The sequence below is a fragment of the Oncorhynchus mykiss genome, chromosome 6, assembly GCF_057628025.1.
Source record: "Oncorhynchus mykiss isolate SJ-2025 chromosome 6, ASM5762802v1, whole genome shotgun sequence".
In the NCBI taxonomy this organism is placed as follows: Eukaryota; Metazoa; Chordata; class Actinopteri; order Salmoniformes; family Salmonidae; genus Oncorhynchus; species Oncorhynchus mykiss.
This window is the reverse complement of record NC_143027.1, coordinates 37,369,494-37,388,312: the sequence shown is the minus strand read 5'-3', so window position 1 is coordinate 37,388,312 and position 18,819 is coordinate 37,369,494. Positions and strand designations below refer to the sequence as shown.

At 40.9% G+C, this 18,819-nt stretch overlaps 1 protein-coding gene across 2 annotated transcripts; it reads left to right on the top strand.

The window, feature by feature from the left end:
* The first annotated feature begins 1,985 nt into the window (after positions 1 to 1,985).
* Positions 1,986 to 16,548, top strand: vamp8 (vesicle-associated membrane protein 8 (endobrevin)). Of its 2 annotated transcripts, none has more exons than XM_021606360.3 (3): positions 1,986 to 2,257; positions 12,062 to 12,217; positions 14,384 to 16,548. In XM_021606360.3, exons 1-3 carry the CDS (start codon positions 2,243 to 2,245, stop codon positions 14,567 to 14,569), a joined length of 357 nt encoding a protein of 118 aa, XP_021462035.1. In that variant the 5' UTR covers positions 1,986 to 2,242; the 3' UTR covers positions 14,570 to 16,548. The 2 variants fall into 2 exon arrangements, with proteins under 2 accessions (XP_021462035.1, XP_021462036.1); XM_021606361.3 differs by having other exon boundaries at positions 2,046 to 2,257; positions 12,065 to 12,217.
* The last annotated feature ends 2,271 nt before the right edge of the window (positions 16,549 to 18,819 follow it).

Below are 18,819 nucleotides of genomic sequence, written 5' to 3'. Positions count from 1 at the left end.
ATTTACGCTTGATTCAGAAGATAGGGAGAGATTTTTCATTAGCTAGAGAAGAATGGAATAACTTTTTCAATGCTAGTTAGGCACCTAAAGGACTCACAGACCATGAGAAACAAGATTCTCTGGTCTGATGAAGCCAAGATTGAACTATTTGGTCTGAATGCTAAGCGGCACGTCTGGAGGAAACCTGGCACCATCCCTACGGTGAAGCATGGTGCTTGCAGCATCATGCTGTGCGGATGTTTTTCAGCGGCAGGGACTGGGAGACTAGTCAGGATCGAGGGAAAAATTTACGGAGCAAAGGAGGAGTGGCTTCGGGACAAGTCTCTGAGTGAGCCCTTGAGTGGCTGAGCCAGAGCCCGGACTTGAACCCAATCGAAAATCTCTGGAGAGATCTGAAAATAGCGGTGCAGCGTCGCTCCCCATCCAACCTGACAGAGCTTGAGAGGATCTGCAGAGAAGAATGGGAGAAACTCCCCAAATACAGGTGTGCCAAGCTTGTAATGTCATACCCAAGAAGAATCGAGGCCGTAATAGCTTCCAAAGGTACTTCAACAAAGTACTGAGTAAAATGTCTGAACACTTATGTAAATGTGATGTTTCAGTTTAGTATTTTTATACATTTGCTAAAAAAATGTAAAATCATTTTTTTTCTCTGTCATTATGGGGTATTGTGTGTTGTTTGATTGGGTGGGGTGGGGGGGATTATTTAATCCATAAGGCTGTAACGTAACAAAATCTGGAAAAAGTGAAGGGGTCTGAATACTTATCCGAATGCACTGTAATCAGTGGTGTAAAGTACTTAAGCAAAAATACTTTAAAGTACTACTTAAGTAGTTTTTGGGGGGGTATTTGTACTTTACCTTACTATTCATATTTTTGCCAACTTTTACTTCACTACATTCCCAAAGAAAATAATGCACTTATTACTCAATACATTTTTCCTGACACCCAAAAGTACTAATTTCATTTTGACAGGAAAATGGTCCAATTCACACATTTATCAAGAGAACATCCCTGGTCGTCCCTACTGCCTCTGATCTGGCGGACTCACTAAACACAAATGCTTTGTTTGTAAATTATGTCTGAATGTTGGAGTGTGCCCCTGGCTATCCGCCAATAAAAAAATGTCATCTGATTTGATTAATATAAGGAATTTGAAATGGTTTATACTTTTACTTTTGATACATAAGTACATTTTAGCAATTCTATTTACTTTTGATCCTTAAGTATATTTAAAACCAAATACTTTTAGACTTTTACTCAAGTAGTATTTTACTGGGTAACTCACTTTTACTTGAGTCATTTTCTATTAAGGTATCTTTACTTTTACTCAAGTATGGCAATTTAGTACTTTTTCCTCCACTGACTAATTAATTTAATGCATGTCATAACAAGATGCCCAGAGCTTCAAGCTTTCTTCTCAACACTCATTCTCTCCACACCTACAACATTTTTGTTTACGCATTTAAACAACTAGCTTGCCTGCTCTATCCTCACCAACTGGTGAAGTAATTTAATGAACTAAATGTAAAAACTGTTGATTTCACAAGTAAAAAAATGAACAGAAAGGAAGGATATATATATATAAACCAGTACTTTTTGGGGGTTTGGAAACCAGTTCAGAACTTTATTTTGCTAGTTGAAACAGTGGAACAAAACCTCAAAAATATTTTGGTTCCAAACCCTGAGAGAAACAAGCAAAAATGTACATATTTTTTTATTTTTTGAAACAGGACAAATCTGATGGGGCACGTACCCCTGTGCCCCCTATGGGCATGACAGCTGATAGGGGTGAGATGTCAATCCACCTGCTGCTGTATATTATACAGTGCATGCACACAGATAAATTGCAGGTAAAAAGGAAAATGTTCTTTACTGTAATCTCCAGGCCCCAGCATATGAACACATAACTATTATCAAGAATGCTGATGTGAAAGTGTGTGGGTCAACCAGCATCAACGACATTCTCCTGAGTTGGGTCTACTTTTTCTTACTTGCGGCAGGTGTACCTTAGAAGGCCGCGTTTTACGCCCTCACGAGGATGCAAGTGGAAGCGAAATATTCGAGCAGGGTCAAAGCGAAGCGATTCACTTTGAGGGAGAAAACAACAACCCAGGAAGTAGGTAACGTAATCGGCTGTTGAACGGGGACCACAAACTCAATACAAAAGTTCGACACATTTAATGCATCAGGATCAAATAAGTTATCGCTCGGGTGGCAAAGGACTCCATTTTCCAACAACATGTCTAATGATATGGTAGGTGCTGGACCAGTCGTTATTTTCTGATGTGCTTGAAATATTTTGTTTTGTATAGAAAACAAAACATTACAGCGTTATAACCCGTCTCAGTCGAGTCCACACAGTCTATCCTTCTCACTTGAGAATCTAAATGTATCAGGTTGATAATTTCGTCTCCTGTTTGGGCTTCATATTATGTAATGAAAAGGTTCTGTTTTGCCCTCACCGCAAATTCTTTCTGACCAAGATGTCGTGGCAATGTCGTTTTTGAGGAAATGGACCAAAGTGTTAAAATTGTACATTTCTCTACTGGCGCCTGCGCAACAGTTGTTACTTTTGGGTAGTATAGTTTGATTTGATAATCACACTTGAATGTAGCCAAATCTATTTATTAGACAACAATAAAAACAACAATAACAATAAAGCTTGAAACAATATCTTGGACAATATTACAAGAAAACTGTAATTAGTTAACACCTCAAAGACAACCTCAGCATGAAGCTTCAACTGTGTAAATTTGAAGGATATGATAGTCAAATATACAAGGCTAACTCAAATACTACACCTTACTCTTTATGGGCTCTACGGGAGAATACTGGAAAACCCCGTATGAACTTACTGTGGAATACTTTACTGTGCTTCCTCCTCAGGAGAGGATGTAATAAAGTCTTGAAGTTTACTGAACAAAAATATAAACACAACATGTAAAGTGTCGGTTTCATGAGATGAAATAAAAGACCTCAGAAATGTTCCATGTGCACAAAAGCTTATTTCTCTTATTATGTGCAGACATTTGTTTACATCCTTGTTAGTGAGCATTTCTCCTTTGCCAAGATAATCCATCCACCTGACAGGTGTGGCATATCAAGAAGCTGATTAAACGTGATGATCATTACACAGGTGCAGCTTGTGCTGGGAATAATAGAAGGCCACTATAAAATGTGCAGTTTTCACACACAACACAATGCCACAGATGTCTTATGTTTTGAGAGAGCGTGCAATTGGCATGTTGACTGCAGGAATGTCCACCAGAGCTGTTGCCAGAGAATTTAATGTTCATTTTTCTACCATAAGCCACTTCCAATGTCATTTTAGAAAATTTGGCAGTACATCCAACTGGCCTCACAACCGCAGACCACATGTAACCACGCCAGCCCAGGACCTGCACATCCGGCTTCTTCACCTGTGGGATCGTCTGAGACTACCCATCTGGACAGCTAATGAAACTGTGGGTTTGCACAACCAAAGAATTTATGCACAAACTGTCAGAAACTGTTTCATCGTCCTCACCAGGGTCTTGACTGCAGTTGGGCATCCTAACCGACTTCAGTGGGCAAATTCTCACCTTTGATGGCCACTGGCACACTGGAGAAGTGTACTCTTCACAGATGAATCCTGGTTTCATCTGTACCAGGCAGATGGCCAGGCAGATGGCAGAAAATGGCGTTGTGTGGGCGAGCGGTTTGTTGATGTCAACGTTGTGAGCAGAGTGTCCCATGTTGGAAGTGGGGTTATGGTATGGGCAGGCATAAGCTATGGACAACGAACACAATTGCATTTTATCAATGGCAATTTGAATGCGCAGAGACACAGTGACCAGATCCTGAGGCCCATTGTCGTGCCATTCAACTGCCGCCATCACCTCATGTTTCAGCATGTTTCATGCACGGCCCCATGTCACAAGGATCTGTACACGATTCCTGGAAGCTGAAAATGTTCCAGTTTTTCCATGGCCTGCATACTCACCAGATATGTCACCCATTGAGCATGTTTGGGGTGCTCTGGATCAACGTGTACGACAGCGTGTTCCGTTTCCCGTCAATATCCAGCATCTTCGCACAGCCATTGAAGAAGAGTGGGACAACATTCCACAGGCCACAATCAACAACCCGATCAACTCTATGCGAAGGAGATGTGTCGGGCAGCATGAGGCAAATGGTGGTCACACCAGATACTGACTGGCTTTCTGATCCATGACCCTTTTTTTATGGTATGTATGACCAACAGATGCATATCTGTATTCCCAGTCATTTGAAATGGACTGATTTTCTTTATATGAGCTGTAACTCAAGTAAAATCTTTGAAATTTTTGCATGTTGCATTTATATTTTTGTTCAGTGTACAATTGACTAAAGGGATGATTCCTAAAAGGAACATTTTTTTTTTGTATTTCCATTAAATATAATCCATAGAAGGGTCCTTTTGGAGGAAAGATTGTTGACATATTTGACATTTGTACCTTAAAGCATAATTGAAAAAAATAATAAATTGAAGAGGTATATTTGTGACATTTTGGCTTTACCCTTTAAGACTACATAATTTTTTGTCTGTAGGTGCTACAAAGCGAAAATGTGTGTCATATGAAGCTTTACCGCTGACTCTGTAATATTAGTAGTATATTGAATATTGAAAATATATTCATGGATAAAATATGATTTTGCAAATGTTCTACATATTGTTTAACATAATATACTCTACAGGCATATCAAAGTTCCTGAGTGGTATTCCTGCTACTTTTAGGGTTATGGTCCAATTTGTAAGCGTTACTAACATAGTGAATGTATAAATGGATTCAAAAGGCTAGCTCTCTGCTGGTTATTTGCAGGGTGTGCAATGGTACAAGTAAAAGAAGTGCTGTGATTGGTTACATTGCTTACTATGCCAATTTCTCTATAAAATGGGCCATAACCTTAAAACTAGCAGAGATCCCACTGGAACTTTGATATGCCCATAGATCAATTTATTATGTTCAACAATATTCACGTGTATATTTTTCAGTATTCATAAATTAATGTAAGACAATTGTTATTGAAATGAAATACTACTCCTATTACAGAGCAAGCAATAAAGATTCAAATGACAACAATTTTTGCTTTGTAGCACCTACAGATGAAACATTAGATCTGGAATTCATAGCGTTGAAACTGCCACGTCCGTTTGCGGTATGACAACAACAAAGATGCTACTTCAAACAACAAACACTGTTTTTTTTTCCCCGTCGGACATCATTGCACCTATAACAGAACATCAGAGTACACATTTCATATTTTACCACGATGCTGAATGCTCATTCCCTCAAAACAATAACAAATGCGCTTGGGGTGACGCTGTTGCGCCTATCGCGGATCTCAGCTTTAGAGAATGTCTGGGTAAGACCAAAATGTCACAAATGTTCCAACTTCAATTGATTATTCCTCAATTAAGCTTTAAGATACAAATGTCAAATATGCAGTACCAGTCAAAAGTTTGGACACACCTACTCATTCAAGGGTGTTTCTTTATTTGGACTATTTTCAACATTGTAGAATTATATTGAAGACCTCTACTATGAAATAACACATGGAATTATGTAGTAACCAAAAAAGGGTTAAACAAATCAAAATATATTTTAGATTCTTCAAAGTAGCCACTCTTTGCCTTGATGACAGCTTTGCACACTCTTGGCATTCACTCAACCAGCTTCACCTGGAATGCTTTTCCAGAAGTCTTGAATGAGTTCCCACATATGCTGAGCATTTATTGGATGCTTCTCCTTCACTCCGCGGTCCGACTCATCCCAAACCATCTCAATTGGGTTGAGGTCGGGGGATTGTGGAGGCCAGGTCATCTGATGTAGCACTCCATCACTCTCCTTCTTGGTAAAAATAGCCTTACACAGCCTGGAGGTGTGTTGGGTCATTGTCCTGTTGAAAAACAAATGATAGTGCCACTAAGTGCAAACCAGATGGGATGGCGTATCGCTGCAGAATGCTGTGGTAGCCATGCTGGTTAATGTGCCTTGAATTCTAAATAAATCACAGTGTCACCAGCAAAGCACAATCACACCTCCTCCAGGCTTCACGGTGGGAACCACACATTTGGAGATAATCCGTTCACCTACTCTGCGTCTCACAAAGACACAGCAGTTGGAACCAAAAATCTCATATTTGGACTCATCAGACCAAAGACAGATTATCACCAGTCTAATGTCCATTGCTCGTGTTTCTTGGCCCAAGCAAGTCTCTTCTTATTATTGGTGTCCTTTAGTAGTGGTTTCTTTGCAGCAATTCAACCATGAAGGCCTGATTCACACAGTCTCTTCTGAACAGTTAATTTAGAGTTGTCTGTTACTTTAACTCTTTGAAGCATTTATTTGGGCTGCAATCTGAGATGTAGTTAAATCTAATGACCTTATCCTCTGCAGCAGCGGTAACTTTGGGTCTTCCTTTCCTGTGACGGTCCTCATGAGAGCCAGTTTCATCATAGCTCTTGATTGTTGTTACATTATAGCCTTATTCTAAAATCTACACACAATACCCCATAATGACAAAGTGAAAAGTTTTTTAAAAATGTTTGCAAATCAATTTAAAATAAAAAACAGAAATAACTTCAGACCCTTTGCTATGAGACTAGAAATTGAGCTAAGGTGCACCTTCTTTCCATTGATCCTCCTTGAGATGTTTCTACAACTTGATTGGATTCCACCTGTGGTCAATTTAATTGAAAAGACACACACCTGTCTATATAAGTTTCCACAGTTGACAGTGCATGTCAGAGCAAAAACCAAGCCACGAGGTTGAAGGAATTACCCGTAGAGCTCCGAGTCTGGATTGTGTCGAGGCACAGATCTGGGGAAGGGTACCAAAACATTTCTGCAGCATTGAAGGTCCCCAAGAACACAGTGGCCTCCAGCATTCAGAAATGAAACACGTTTGGAACCACCAAGACTCTTCCGACAGCTGGGTGCCCGGCCGAACTGAGCAATCAGGGAAGAAGGGCCTCGGTCAGGGAGATGGCCAAGAACCCGAGGGTCACTCTGACAGTGCTCCAGAGTTCCTCTGTAGAGATGGGAGAACTTCCAGAAAGACCACTATCTCTGCAGCACTCCACCAATCAGGCCTTTATGGTAGAGTGGCCAGACGGAAGCCACTCCTCAGTAAAAGGCAAATGACAGCCCGCTTGGAGTTTGCCCAAAAGCACCTAAAGGACTCAGACCATGAGAAATAAGATTCTCTGGTCTGATGAAACCAAGATTTAACTCTTTGGCCTGAATGTCAAGCGGCATGTCTGGAGGAAACATGGCACCATCCCAACTGTGAAGCATACTGGTGGCAGCATCATGCTGTGGGGATGTTTTTCAGTAGCAGGGACTGGGAGATACCCAAGATGACTCAATGCTGTAATCGCTGCCAAAGCTGCTTCAATAAAGTACTGAGTAAAAGGTCTGAATACGTATGTAAATGTGATATTTCAGTTTTTTTATTTTATATATACAGTGCCTTGCGAAAATATTCGGCCCCCTTGAACTTTGCGACCTTTTGACACATTCCAGGCTTCAAACATAAAGATATAAAACTGTATTTTTTTGTGAAGAATCAACAACAAGTGGGACACAATCATGAAGTGGAACGACATTTTATTGGATATTTCAAACTTTTTTAACAAATCAAAAACTGAGAAATTGGGCGTGCAAAATTATTCAGCCCCCTTAAGTTAATACTTTGTAGTGCCACCTTTAGCTGCGATTACAGCTGTAAGTCGCTTGGGGTATGTCTCTATCAGTTTTGCACATCGAGAGACTGAAATGTTTTCCCATTCCTCCTTGCAAAACAGCTCGAGCTCAGTGAGGTTGGATGGAGAGCATTTGTGAACAGCAGTTTTCAGTTCTTTCCACAGATTCTTGATTGGATTCAGGTCTGGACTTTGACTTGGCCATTCTAACACCTGGATATGTTTATTTTTGAACCATTCCATTGTAGATTTTGCTTTATGTTTTGGATCATTGTCTTGTTGGAAGACAAATCTCCGTCCCAGTCTCAGGTCTTTTGCAGACTCCATCAGGTTTTCTTCCAGAATGGTCCTGTATTTGGCTCCATCCATCTTCCCATCAATTTTAACCATCTTCCCTGTCCCTGCTGAAGAAAAGCAGGCCCAAACAATGATGCTGCCACCACCATGTTTGACAGTGGGGATGGTGTGTTCAGCTGTGTTGCTTTTACGCCAAACATAACGTTTTGCATTGTTGCCAAAAAGTTCCATTTTGGTTTCATCTGACCAGAGCACCTTCTTCCACATGTTTGGTGTGTCTCCCAGGTGGCTTGTGGCAAACTTTAAACAACACTTTTTATGGATATCTTTAAGAAATGGCTTTCTTCTTGCCACTCTTCCTTAAAGGCCAGATTTGTGCAATATACGACTGATTGTTGTCCTATGGACAGAGTCTCCCACCTCAGCTGTAGATCTCTGCAGTTCATCCAGAGTGATCATGGGCCTCTTGGCTGCATCTCTGGTCAGTCTTCTCCTTGTATGAGCTGAAAGTTTAGAGGGACGGCCAGGTCTTGGTAGATTTGCAGTGGTCTGATACTCCTTCCATTTCAATATTATCGCTTGCACAGTGCTCCTTGGGATGTTTAAAGCTTGGGAAGTCTTTTTGTATCCAAATCCGGCTTTAAACTTCTTCACAACAGTATCTCGGACCTGCCTGGTGTGTTCCTTGTTCTTTATGATGCTCTCTGCGCTTTTAACGGACCTCTGAGACTATCACAGTGCAGGTGCATTTATACGGAGACTTGATTACACACAGGTGGATTGTATTTATCATCATTAGTCATTTAGGTCAACATTGGATCATTCAGAGATCCTCACTGAACTTCTGGAGAGAGTTTGCTGCACTGAAAGTAAAGGGGCTGAATAATTTTGCACGCCCAATTTTTCAGTTTTTGATTTGTTAAAAAAGTTTGAAATATTCAATAAATGTCGTTCCACTTCATGATTGTGTCCCACTTGTTGTTGATTCTTCACAAAAAAAATACAGTTTTATATCTTTATGTTTGAAGCCTGAAATGTGGCAAAAGGTCGCAAAGTTCAAGGGGGCCGAATACTTTCGCAAGGCACTGTATTTGCTAAAATGTCTAAACCTGTTTTTGCTTTTGGGGTATTGTGTGTGTAGATTAATTAGGGGGGACTATTTAATCCATTTTAGAATAAGGCTGTAACCTAACAAAATGTGGAAAAAGTCATACGGTCTAATCTTGGCCGGAGTTTAGGAAGTTGGTAGGTACTTTTACTGTGTTAGTTGCCAGGTCTGTATGGTTGTGAAGGGTACATTGTAGACGGACCACTCGATAGGCTCAACATCAATGTCTTACAGTAGCTCCATAAATCCACAACGTCCCTGAGATGTATTTTAAAACAGAATCTTTGGTGATGGTTGGGAAATTAAAACCTTATAGGCTACAATGTTATTGACCAACATGTTAGGGAAATGACTTGGCATTTAGAAGTACATTTTAGAGCAATCTATGATAGAGGTTCAATGGAACAGAACATTCTTCAGCCCTGTTCAAGCCTATACTCTCACACAAAAAATAATTTATTCTTAGTTCACAGTAGTTATCCCAGATTAACAACTGTTCGTTCAGGTTCATGTACACATGAGCTACTCTCTGAAACAGATTTACTATGATTTGATGGCAACCTCTGACCAGACTGGGATTAATTTAGTGAAGGTTATCTGAGAAAGGAAACTGGAATTAGTTTGCTGTCAAACATCATTATTATCTATAGCTTGCCCTGGTCCCAGATTTGTTTGTTGCTGTAATTGTCAAACATGTTTGGCATGATAGCACAGACTGGCACTTATTTACTGACCTAAGATCCATAATTAATCATTTATGTTAGCGAAGGGATTATCTGTTGGATGTACTTTCTCTATCAGAGCAGACAGACATACACTATATATTCAAAAGTATGTGGACACCACTTCAAATCAGTGGATTTGGCTATTTCAGCCACACCGGTTGCTGGCAGGTGTATAAAATCGAGCACACAGCCATGCAATCTCCACATACAAACCTCGAACCAGGCCTAATTGCCCAACATCAGTGTGCAACCATTATAATGCTCTTGTGGTTGAATGGAAGCAAGTCCCCGCACCAATGCTCCAACATCTAGTGGAAAGCCTTCCCAGAAGAGTGGAGGCTGTTATAGCAGCAAAGGGGGGACCAACTCCATATTAATGCCCATGATTTTATAATTAGATGTTCAACGAGCTTCAAAAGGGCTTGCTTCTCAAGTATATTTGAGTAAGATTCTGTGTAATACTGCATGTAGCCTACTAGTGTCTCTATCATCAGTGAACTTCCTTTGTTCATCAGTATGTAATGTTTCGCTCTCAATGGGACTTGTCATTTGATAGCAGTCTGCCATTCAGTATGCCTCATGCAGGCAGAGCCCTGTGCCGGGAGAGAGCAGGTTGTGAAGGAGAGAGCGAGGAGACTCACCGAGTGGAAAGAAAGAAAGAAGAGATTCCTGTGTTTGTGAGCCAGAGGGCTCACGGGGTTTGGAAGAAATGTGCAACACCCCCCCCCCCCCCCTTCTCTCACATATAGTGGGGCAAAAAAGTATTTAGTCAGCCACCAATTGTGCAAGTTCTCCCACTTAAAAAGATGAGAGAGGCCTGTAATTTTCATCATAGGTACACAGACAAAATTAGAAGAAAAAAATCCAGAAAATCACATTGTAGGATTTTTAAAATTTATTTATTTGCAAATTATGATGAAAAATAAGTATCTGGTCACCTACAAACAAGTGATTGACCTGCAGAGAGCTGGGACCAAAGTAACAAAGCCTACCATCAGCAAGGGCATTGGAGATGAAACACACTGCCCGGGCAACAAAGGAGTGGCTTCCTAAGAAGCATTTCAAGGTCCTGGAGTGGCCTATCCAGTCTCCAGATCTCAACCCCATAGAAAATCTTTGGAGGGAGTTGAAAGTCCGTGTTGCCCAGCAACAGCCCCAAAACATCACTGCTCTAGAGGAGATCTGCATGGAGGAATGGGCCAAAATACCAGCAACAGTGTGTGAAAAAGTATTGAGAAACTTTTGTTATTGACCAAATACTTATTTTCCACCATAATTTGCAAATAAATTCATAAAAAATCCTACAATGTGATTTTTCAGGATTTTTTTTCCCTCATTTTGTCTGTCGTAGTTGAAGTGTACATACGATAAATTACAGGCCTCATCTTTTTAAGTGGGAGAATTTGCACAATTGGTGGCTGACTAAATACTTTTTTGCCCCACTGTACGTATAGTATTGGCATAACACTTCAACGCCTTATAGCATCTTTTACACTTCAAGGTGTCAAAGTTCACACAGCAAGCTGTCTGAAATATGAACGGAAATTACATATGCACAAACTACTATGCAAATAAAAAAACATGGGGAGTGATGAACAGTTACAGGGGCCTTTCTTTCATATACGCCTCCTGGCAATGCAGTTACAGGGGCCTTTCTTTCATGTACACCTCCTGGCAATAAAATAGGCCTAGTTGAAAGATGCATATGTTCCTGATTCTGACTTGGATCGTTGGGTGTATTCCAAACGGAAGCAAATGGATTTGAATTTGTCCAATAGAAACTCTCGTTTTCGTTGCAAAATGTTCTCAATTTGGAGTGAACGGTTGCCCTTGCAAAACTTTTTGGACCAATGATTACACCTGTTTTTTGTGTGCAGGTCTTACGTCATCATTAAAAGGCAGTTATGACTTGTAGATATGACCTAAAGATACAGCACATACAGGTGTAAATCTGCTCCACAGGGTCCCCTGCCTACTGTTGTAAATTGATTTTTGATAAAGCTTTTGTAAGAGAATACAAATGAACTCACGCAGATATTACCAGTTTCCAAAAACATGTGCAGAAGCGTATTATCCTCATTGACCTCTCTCGCTCTCTCTCATGCTCTTTCTCTCTCTCTCTCATGCTCTTTCTCTCTCTCTCGTGTTCTATTACTTTCTTTCTCTCATGTTCTATCACTGTCTGTCTCTGTTTTTCTCCAGGAGAAGGGTGAGGTGGTGGAGCAGGACAAGGTGAAGACCCTGCAATCTCAGGTGGATGGGGTGAAGGACATAATGACCCAGAACGTGGACCGGATCCTGGCCCGGGGTGAGAGGCTGGATGACCTGATGGGCAAGTCAGAGGACCTGCAGGCTGGGGTCAGTCCTACAACACTGTTCTTCCCCTATTGTGTGCTCCTCTACTGTTTTTAAAAAATATATATTTCATAGTTAATCCAAATTAGGTATCCATAATTGGATTTAAAGTAGTCTATGGACTTAGAGTTTGTGACCCACAGTTTGGGTTTGTGTAGTGTACTTCAGTTTAAATCCAATTAAATCAAATAAAATCAAATTTATTTATATAGCCCTTCGTACATCAGCTGATATCTCAAAGTGCTGTACAGAAACCCAGCCTAAAACCCCAAACAGCAAGCAATGCAGGTGTAGATGCACGGTGGCTAGGAAAAACTCCCTAGAAAGGCCAAAACCTAGGAAGAAACCTAGAGAGGAACCAGGCTATGTGGGGTGGCCAGTCCTCTTCTGGCTGTGCAGGGTGGAGATTATAACAGAACATGGCCAAGATGTTCAAATGTTCATAAATGACCAGCATGGTCGAATAATAGTAAGGCAGAACAGTTGAAACTGGAGCAGCAGCACGGTCAGGTGGACTGGGGACAGCAAGGAGTCATCATGTCAGGTATTCCTGGGGCATGGTCCTAGGGCTCAGGTCCTCCGAGAGAGAGAAAGAAAGAGAGAAGGAGAGAATTAGAGAACGCACACTTAGATTCACACAGGACACCGAATAGGACAGGAGAAGTACTCCAGATATAACAAACTGACCCTAGCCCCCCGACACAAACTACTGCAGCATAAATACTGGAGGCTGAGACAGGAGGGGTCAGGAGACACTGTGGCCCCATCCGAGGACACCCCCGGACAGGGCCAAACAGGAAGGATATAACCCCACCCACTTTGCCAAAGCACAGCCCCCACACCATTAGAGGGATATCTTCAACCACCAACTTACCATCCTGAGACAAGGCTGAGTATAGCCCACAAAGACCTCCGCCACGGCACAACCCAAGGGGGGGGGGGCCAACCCAGACAGGATGACCACATCAGTGAATCAACCCACTCAGGTGACGCACCCCCTCCAGGGACGGCATGAGAGAGCCCCAGTAAGCCAGTGACTCAGCCCCTGTAATAGGGTTAGAGGCAGAGAATCCCAGTGGAAAGAGGGGAACCGGCCAGACAGAGACAGCAAGGGCGGTTCGTTGCTCCAGAGCCTTTCCATTCACCTTCCCAATCCTGGGCCAGACTACACTCAATCATATGACCCACTGAAGAGATGAGTCTTCAGTAAAGACTTAAAGGTTGAGACCGAGTTTGCGTCTCTGACATGGGTAGGCAGACCGTTCCATAAAAATGGAGCTCTATAGGAGAAAGCCCTGCCTCCAGCTGTTTGCTTAGAAATTCTAGGGACAATTAGGAGGCCTGCGTCTTGTGACCGTAGCGTACGTGTAGGTATGTACGGCAGGACCAAATCAGAGAGATAGGTAGGAGCAAGCCCATGTAATGCTTTGTAGGTTAGCAGTAAAACCTTGAAATCAGCTCTTGCTTTGACAGGAAGCCAGTGTAGAGAGGCTAGCACTGGAGTAATATGATACAATTTTTTGGTTCTAGTCAGGATTCTAGCAGCCGTATTTAGCACTAACTGAAGTTTATTTAGTGCTTTATCCGGGTAGCCGGAAAGTAGAGCATTGCAGTAGTCTAACCTAGAAGTGACAAAAGCATGGATTAATTTTTCTGCATCATTTTTTGGACAGAAAGTTTCTGATTTTTGCAATGTTACGTAGATGGAAAAAAGCTGTCCTTGAAATGGTCTTGATATGTTCTTCAAAAGAGAGATCAGGGTCCAGAGTAACGCCGAGGTCCTTCACAGTTTTATTTGAGACGACTGTACAACCATTATGATTAATTGTCAGATTCAACAGAAGATCTCTTTGTTTCTTGGGACCTAGAACAAGCATCTCTGTTTTGTCTGAGTTTAAAAGTAGAAAGTTTGCAGCCATCCACTTCCTTATGTCTGAAACACATGCTTCTAGCAAGGGCAATTTTGGGGCTTCACCATGTTTCATTGAAATGTACAAATCAATTGAAATCAAACTTGCATTTAAAATTCGCAATACACTTTACAGTAAAACAAAATGCATTATACACACACACACACACACAGTTTGCAAAGCAGTGGTTACTGCAAAACAATGCAAATGGTATGATTTTTGTTAGCATATTTCTAATAGCATCCCATCTCTCCCTTAGGCTCAGAACTTCAAGCACACGTCTCAGAAGGTGGCTCGTTCCTACTGGTGGAAGAACATGAAGCTGTGGGTGGTGATAGTGGTCATCGTCCTCATCATAATCCTCATCATTGTACTGCTCGCCACTGGAGTCATCCCTACTAGCTCGCCTGCTCCCCCTCTTCCCACACCCACAAAAGCGCAATAACCCCCCCATGGCGGAGACACACATTTACAGTACATCACACACACGCACATACACACTCACATACTTGTTAGCTTACTTACCACCTGAGCAATTTCTTTCAAGAGAAGCCCAACTTCGAGACCAACTTGGCTCATGATCAATAGCTACTGTTGACTCTACAGTTCAACAATGCGTCATCACTTTGAAATGATGCATGTTGGCTTTTATGAATAACCCTCACTTATTTGCACATTTTCTCCCTTTTTCTTAAATACATCAGTCTCAACTCTTGTACTGCTTCACACCCTCCATCTAACCAGTCTTTGGCCATTCAAACACCATATGGTTCATTTGAAGAAAAAAAACGACTAACTCCCCCATCTCTGTTAATGCTGGGCCGCAAATATTTTTCAGGGAAGACCAAAGTACTAATTAAGGGGTAGATATTGTCATTGTAGCCTATATAATGTTATTTGTGACACATTTCTAAATTCATGCTGGTATTTATTTGGCATTTATGGTTTCTATTAATTTGGTGTTTTGAGGGTATGTAATGTGATCCACACACAGTCAGGGGTAAGGAGTTAAGCCTCCAAGAGGTCGAAGGTCAGGACAGATTTGAATGGGTGAACATGGGAGATATGAAAAGATTTGTGCTGTAGAGATGTGTTTGTCATGGTCATTGTTGCTGATATTTATTTTAAATTGTTTGTATAGTTAGTCTTTTCTCACTTTTTCACCGTATTTGAATGGGTTTTAGCTGAGCTGGTTACTAGAACGGTTGTCACAGTGTTTTGGTTTTGAAAGATGGGAGAACAGATTTTCTTACTTGCAATGTTACAGTTAAAGAAAGCATCGGAGGCCACAGACGAGACACAGGCTGGTGGGAACTGAGAGAGGGAAAGAGAGAATGGTGGGAGACTCTGGAGAAGTGAAAGGTCTTTACACCTCTATCCATGACCTTCTGATACTCCATCATACATAACCTGCTGGAACTCTTGTCAGGACCTATGCTTGTTATCATGTTCCATGCACCCAGGTCTTGGAAACCCTGGCTAACTCCAGTCAAGCTGCTGTGAGAGAGGGATGATTGAACAGCTAACAAGTCCCCTGCTGGTCTAAACTAATGTCTGAAGCTCCTATGACTGCTGTCACGACATGGCTTAGTTACTGCCTTGTTTTAGGAAGACACTATCTTTCAATTGTAATGTACTGTAATTCAGTCATTGCTTACCTATTTCTTCCCCTTTATTTCTTTGCCCACTTTAATCTTAATTCCCCCAAAATGTATTAATTCTGGTAATGTAATCTTGACTCCATTAAAACGATAAATTGCAGAGTGGCTTTTGGTACATGTATTCTTTAGCTACTTTAGCCTTTTAACTTGTCCCACTGCCCACTCCAATGGTGCAATACCATCTGAGCTTTGGAGAGGTCAAGGGGTTAACTCCCATGCGTGTATATAGTTCATGTTTAGTTTTTTCACCTGTTAGTACATTTGTAAACCATCCAAGTAGTGTAACATTGAGGTTCATTTAAGGCTATTTGTCATCTCTTCTGAACATCTTTTGTTTTTCATATTACTGTATTAATGTTATTTTTAATCAACAATACCAATGAAGGAGTATGATATGACATGCTTGGATTAAAAAGTGTCTACATACTTAGAAAATGCCTGACACCTTTTATAATGGGAAATTATTGAAGTACAATTTTGCCTTAATCCCTTAATTAAAAGTATGAGCACATAAAAAAAATATATTAAAAAATTTAAACAATTATAAGGCTGCCACCATAATGTGCCTTGCTATAGTCCGATCATAAAGGTCAGATATGTGTAGCCGTGGGGCGCCGGGCCAGAGATATGATATTTTAGACCAGTAGGATGTATTGGGAATTTGGGCCAGTTACAATTGCTGGAGAATGATTTGTTTTTCATTCATTGATAGAGTTCAACTATGTTGTTTCTGATTCGTTATATAATAAATAGTATTACCCTACTCAGTGATTTAGTTTTGTTCTTTGATTTAGTGATTTAGTGACTCAGTGATTTAGTTTTGTCTCAAATGATATTTGCTTGATCGTAAAGTCACAAGAGGGAGACACATCACACTAACACAAAGAGGTTGGTGTAGTTGCTCAAAGGATCATGGGGAAAACCCAAAGGTTGTTTTACTGTGTTCTAACTGCTGGGATCTCTCAATACGCTAATGGGGGGGTCTTGATTAAGTGTTTACTTTGTGAAGGCGTTATCTTGAATCAACAGAAAAGAACAGTTGAGCCATTACCAGAACAGTCAAGGTTCCCAGAGTTTTAATCTAATATTTGATATCTTTGGAAGTATTAACAGTATTTACTTGGACTGTATATTAGGTTTCACAGAGGGCATAAACAGTGTTAACATCTTGCAATTTGTACTCGCCATGCAAAGACATCTCAATCTCCATCCATGTGTGATATCTCACAGCGCAGATCTCACATACGGGAAGGGGGTCCAGGTTGTTTGGATCTGATCTCCTTAGGCTGCGTTAACACAGGAAATCCAATTCTGATATTTTTTCCACTAATTGGAAGGGATACTGGATCGATAGAGGTAGATATGTATAGGGCAGTGGAGGCTGCTGAGGGCAGGATGGTTCATAATAATAGCTGGAACAGCGCAAATGGAATGGCATCAAATATATGGAAACCGTGTGTTTGATGTATTTGATACTATTCCACTGTTTCTGCTCCAGCCATTACCACCAGCCCGCCCTTCCCAATGAAGGTACCACCAACCTCCTGTGGTATAGGGGTTAAGGTATATAAGGTATATGTATATTGGTAAGGTGACTAGGAATCAGGATATATGGTAAACAATAAACTGAGTAGAGTAGTTCTGGTTTATCCCAAAGAATGAATGTGATTGTTTTTAACAAAGCATGAAAAATGCTAATCTTATCTTACCAAGGTACTTCTCACATAACAATTTACATTTGCAATCCTTATGACCAACCATGTGTTCCTGAAACAACAGATTCCAATGTAAGAAACTAAAAGAGCCCATTTATACTGGACAGGAAATGGTATCTAGGCATTCTGTCCGGATTCTGATTGGAAGTCATGTGGATGTGAGTCCTCATTCCTCCATATTACATAATGATAAGGAGGGAGGGCCGAGTGGACTGAATATGTTCTTTGTGTTGGTGTGGAACGGACCCAGACTTGACCCATTGTTAACTAGGCCTGAGAGAGTCTGGTTAGTACCACACGACCTGACACAGCCTCACATGGTGGCTGTCATCTGCCCCCATACAGAAATGGATTGGAAATGGGGCAGTTTGGGTAAATGCCGGATGGGCCTGTCCATATTTAACCCAGTGGACCGTTCTAAATTGGGGGTTTTGTGCAGAATGATCATTATTTGCCAAATGTAGGGGCCTCAAGGGAAAAAAATGGGCAATGTGTTAGCCGATTTGTGGTCCCAGTCCATACCTGCCCCCATACACAATTAAGGGCCCCAACACTGGGCACAGCTCTAGTATGCTCTGATAAAGCCAAGGCAGGCAACCAGGGTTATAGCTTACTTCTTATTCATGTTTATCATTAAGTCAATGTTGACAGATGAAGGCGATAAAGAGAAAATCCTGCCTTCCCAGGTAACCCATTTATGATTTCTTTATTACAGTTAAAGGACAGTTAATGAAAATGTATGAAAACATGACGTTAGTGTTGGTTGGTTTAATGTCATATTGGTAAGATGGAGGACAACAGATATTCCTGCATGACCTTAATTACAAATATACTAAGCATACAGGTACACAGTGCACTCAGACAAAAAGTGTGGTTTCCGTTCACATGCATGTTTCTGTGCTGGTTTCATGTCACAAAACCTTGATGGAAATAGTTGTAATGATGAAATAATGTAAGAATGTGCATTCAGCTCAGTGATCAAATTACTCAGACTGCATTTTCCTACTGAAAACTTGTGAATTCCCTACAAAATGGAATATACATTTTTAAGTTTATTTTACTGTGAGAAAAGTTTTACTTCCTCTCGCATGTATTACTTCACTTTCAATTTTCTTTTTTTTTTTTTTTTGTGGGGTTTGTGCTCTCTCACCCCACTCCTCCCTTCCTTTCCTAGATGTCCTGCATGAAAGTTTCATATTATGACTGTGCTATGTCAGTTGTCATAAGTGGAATGTAGGTTTACATCAACTGTAACTCTTATGGTGAGCGTTATTTATTATGTATTATAACTGAATAAATACAGATTAAGGCTGTGAGTT

Excerpts from the sequence above, each read along its gene's own strand:
- vamp8 (XM_021606360.3), top strand. Across the intron at positions 12,218-14,383 it reads CAGAGGACCTGCAGGCTGGG|GCTCAGAACTTCAAGCACAC; the intron begins GTCAGTCCTACA and ends TCTCTCCCTTAG.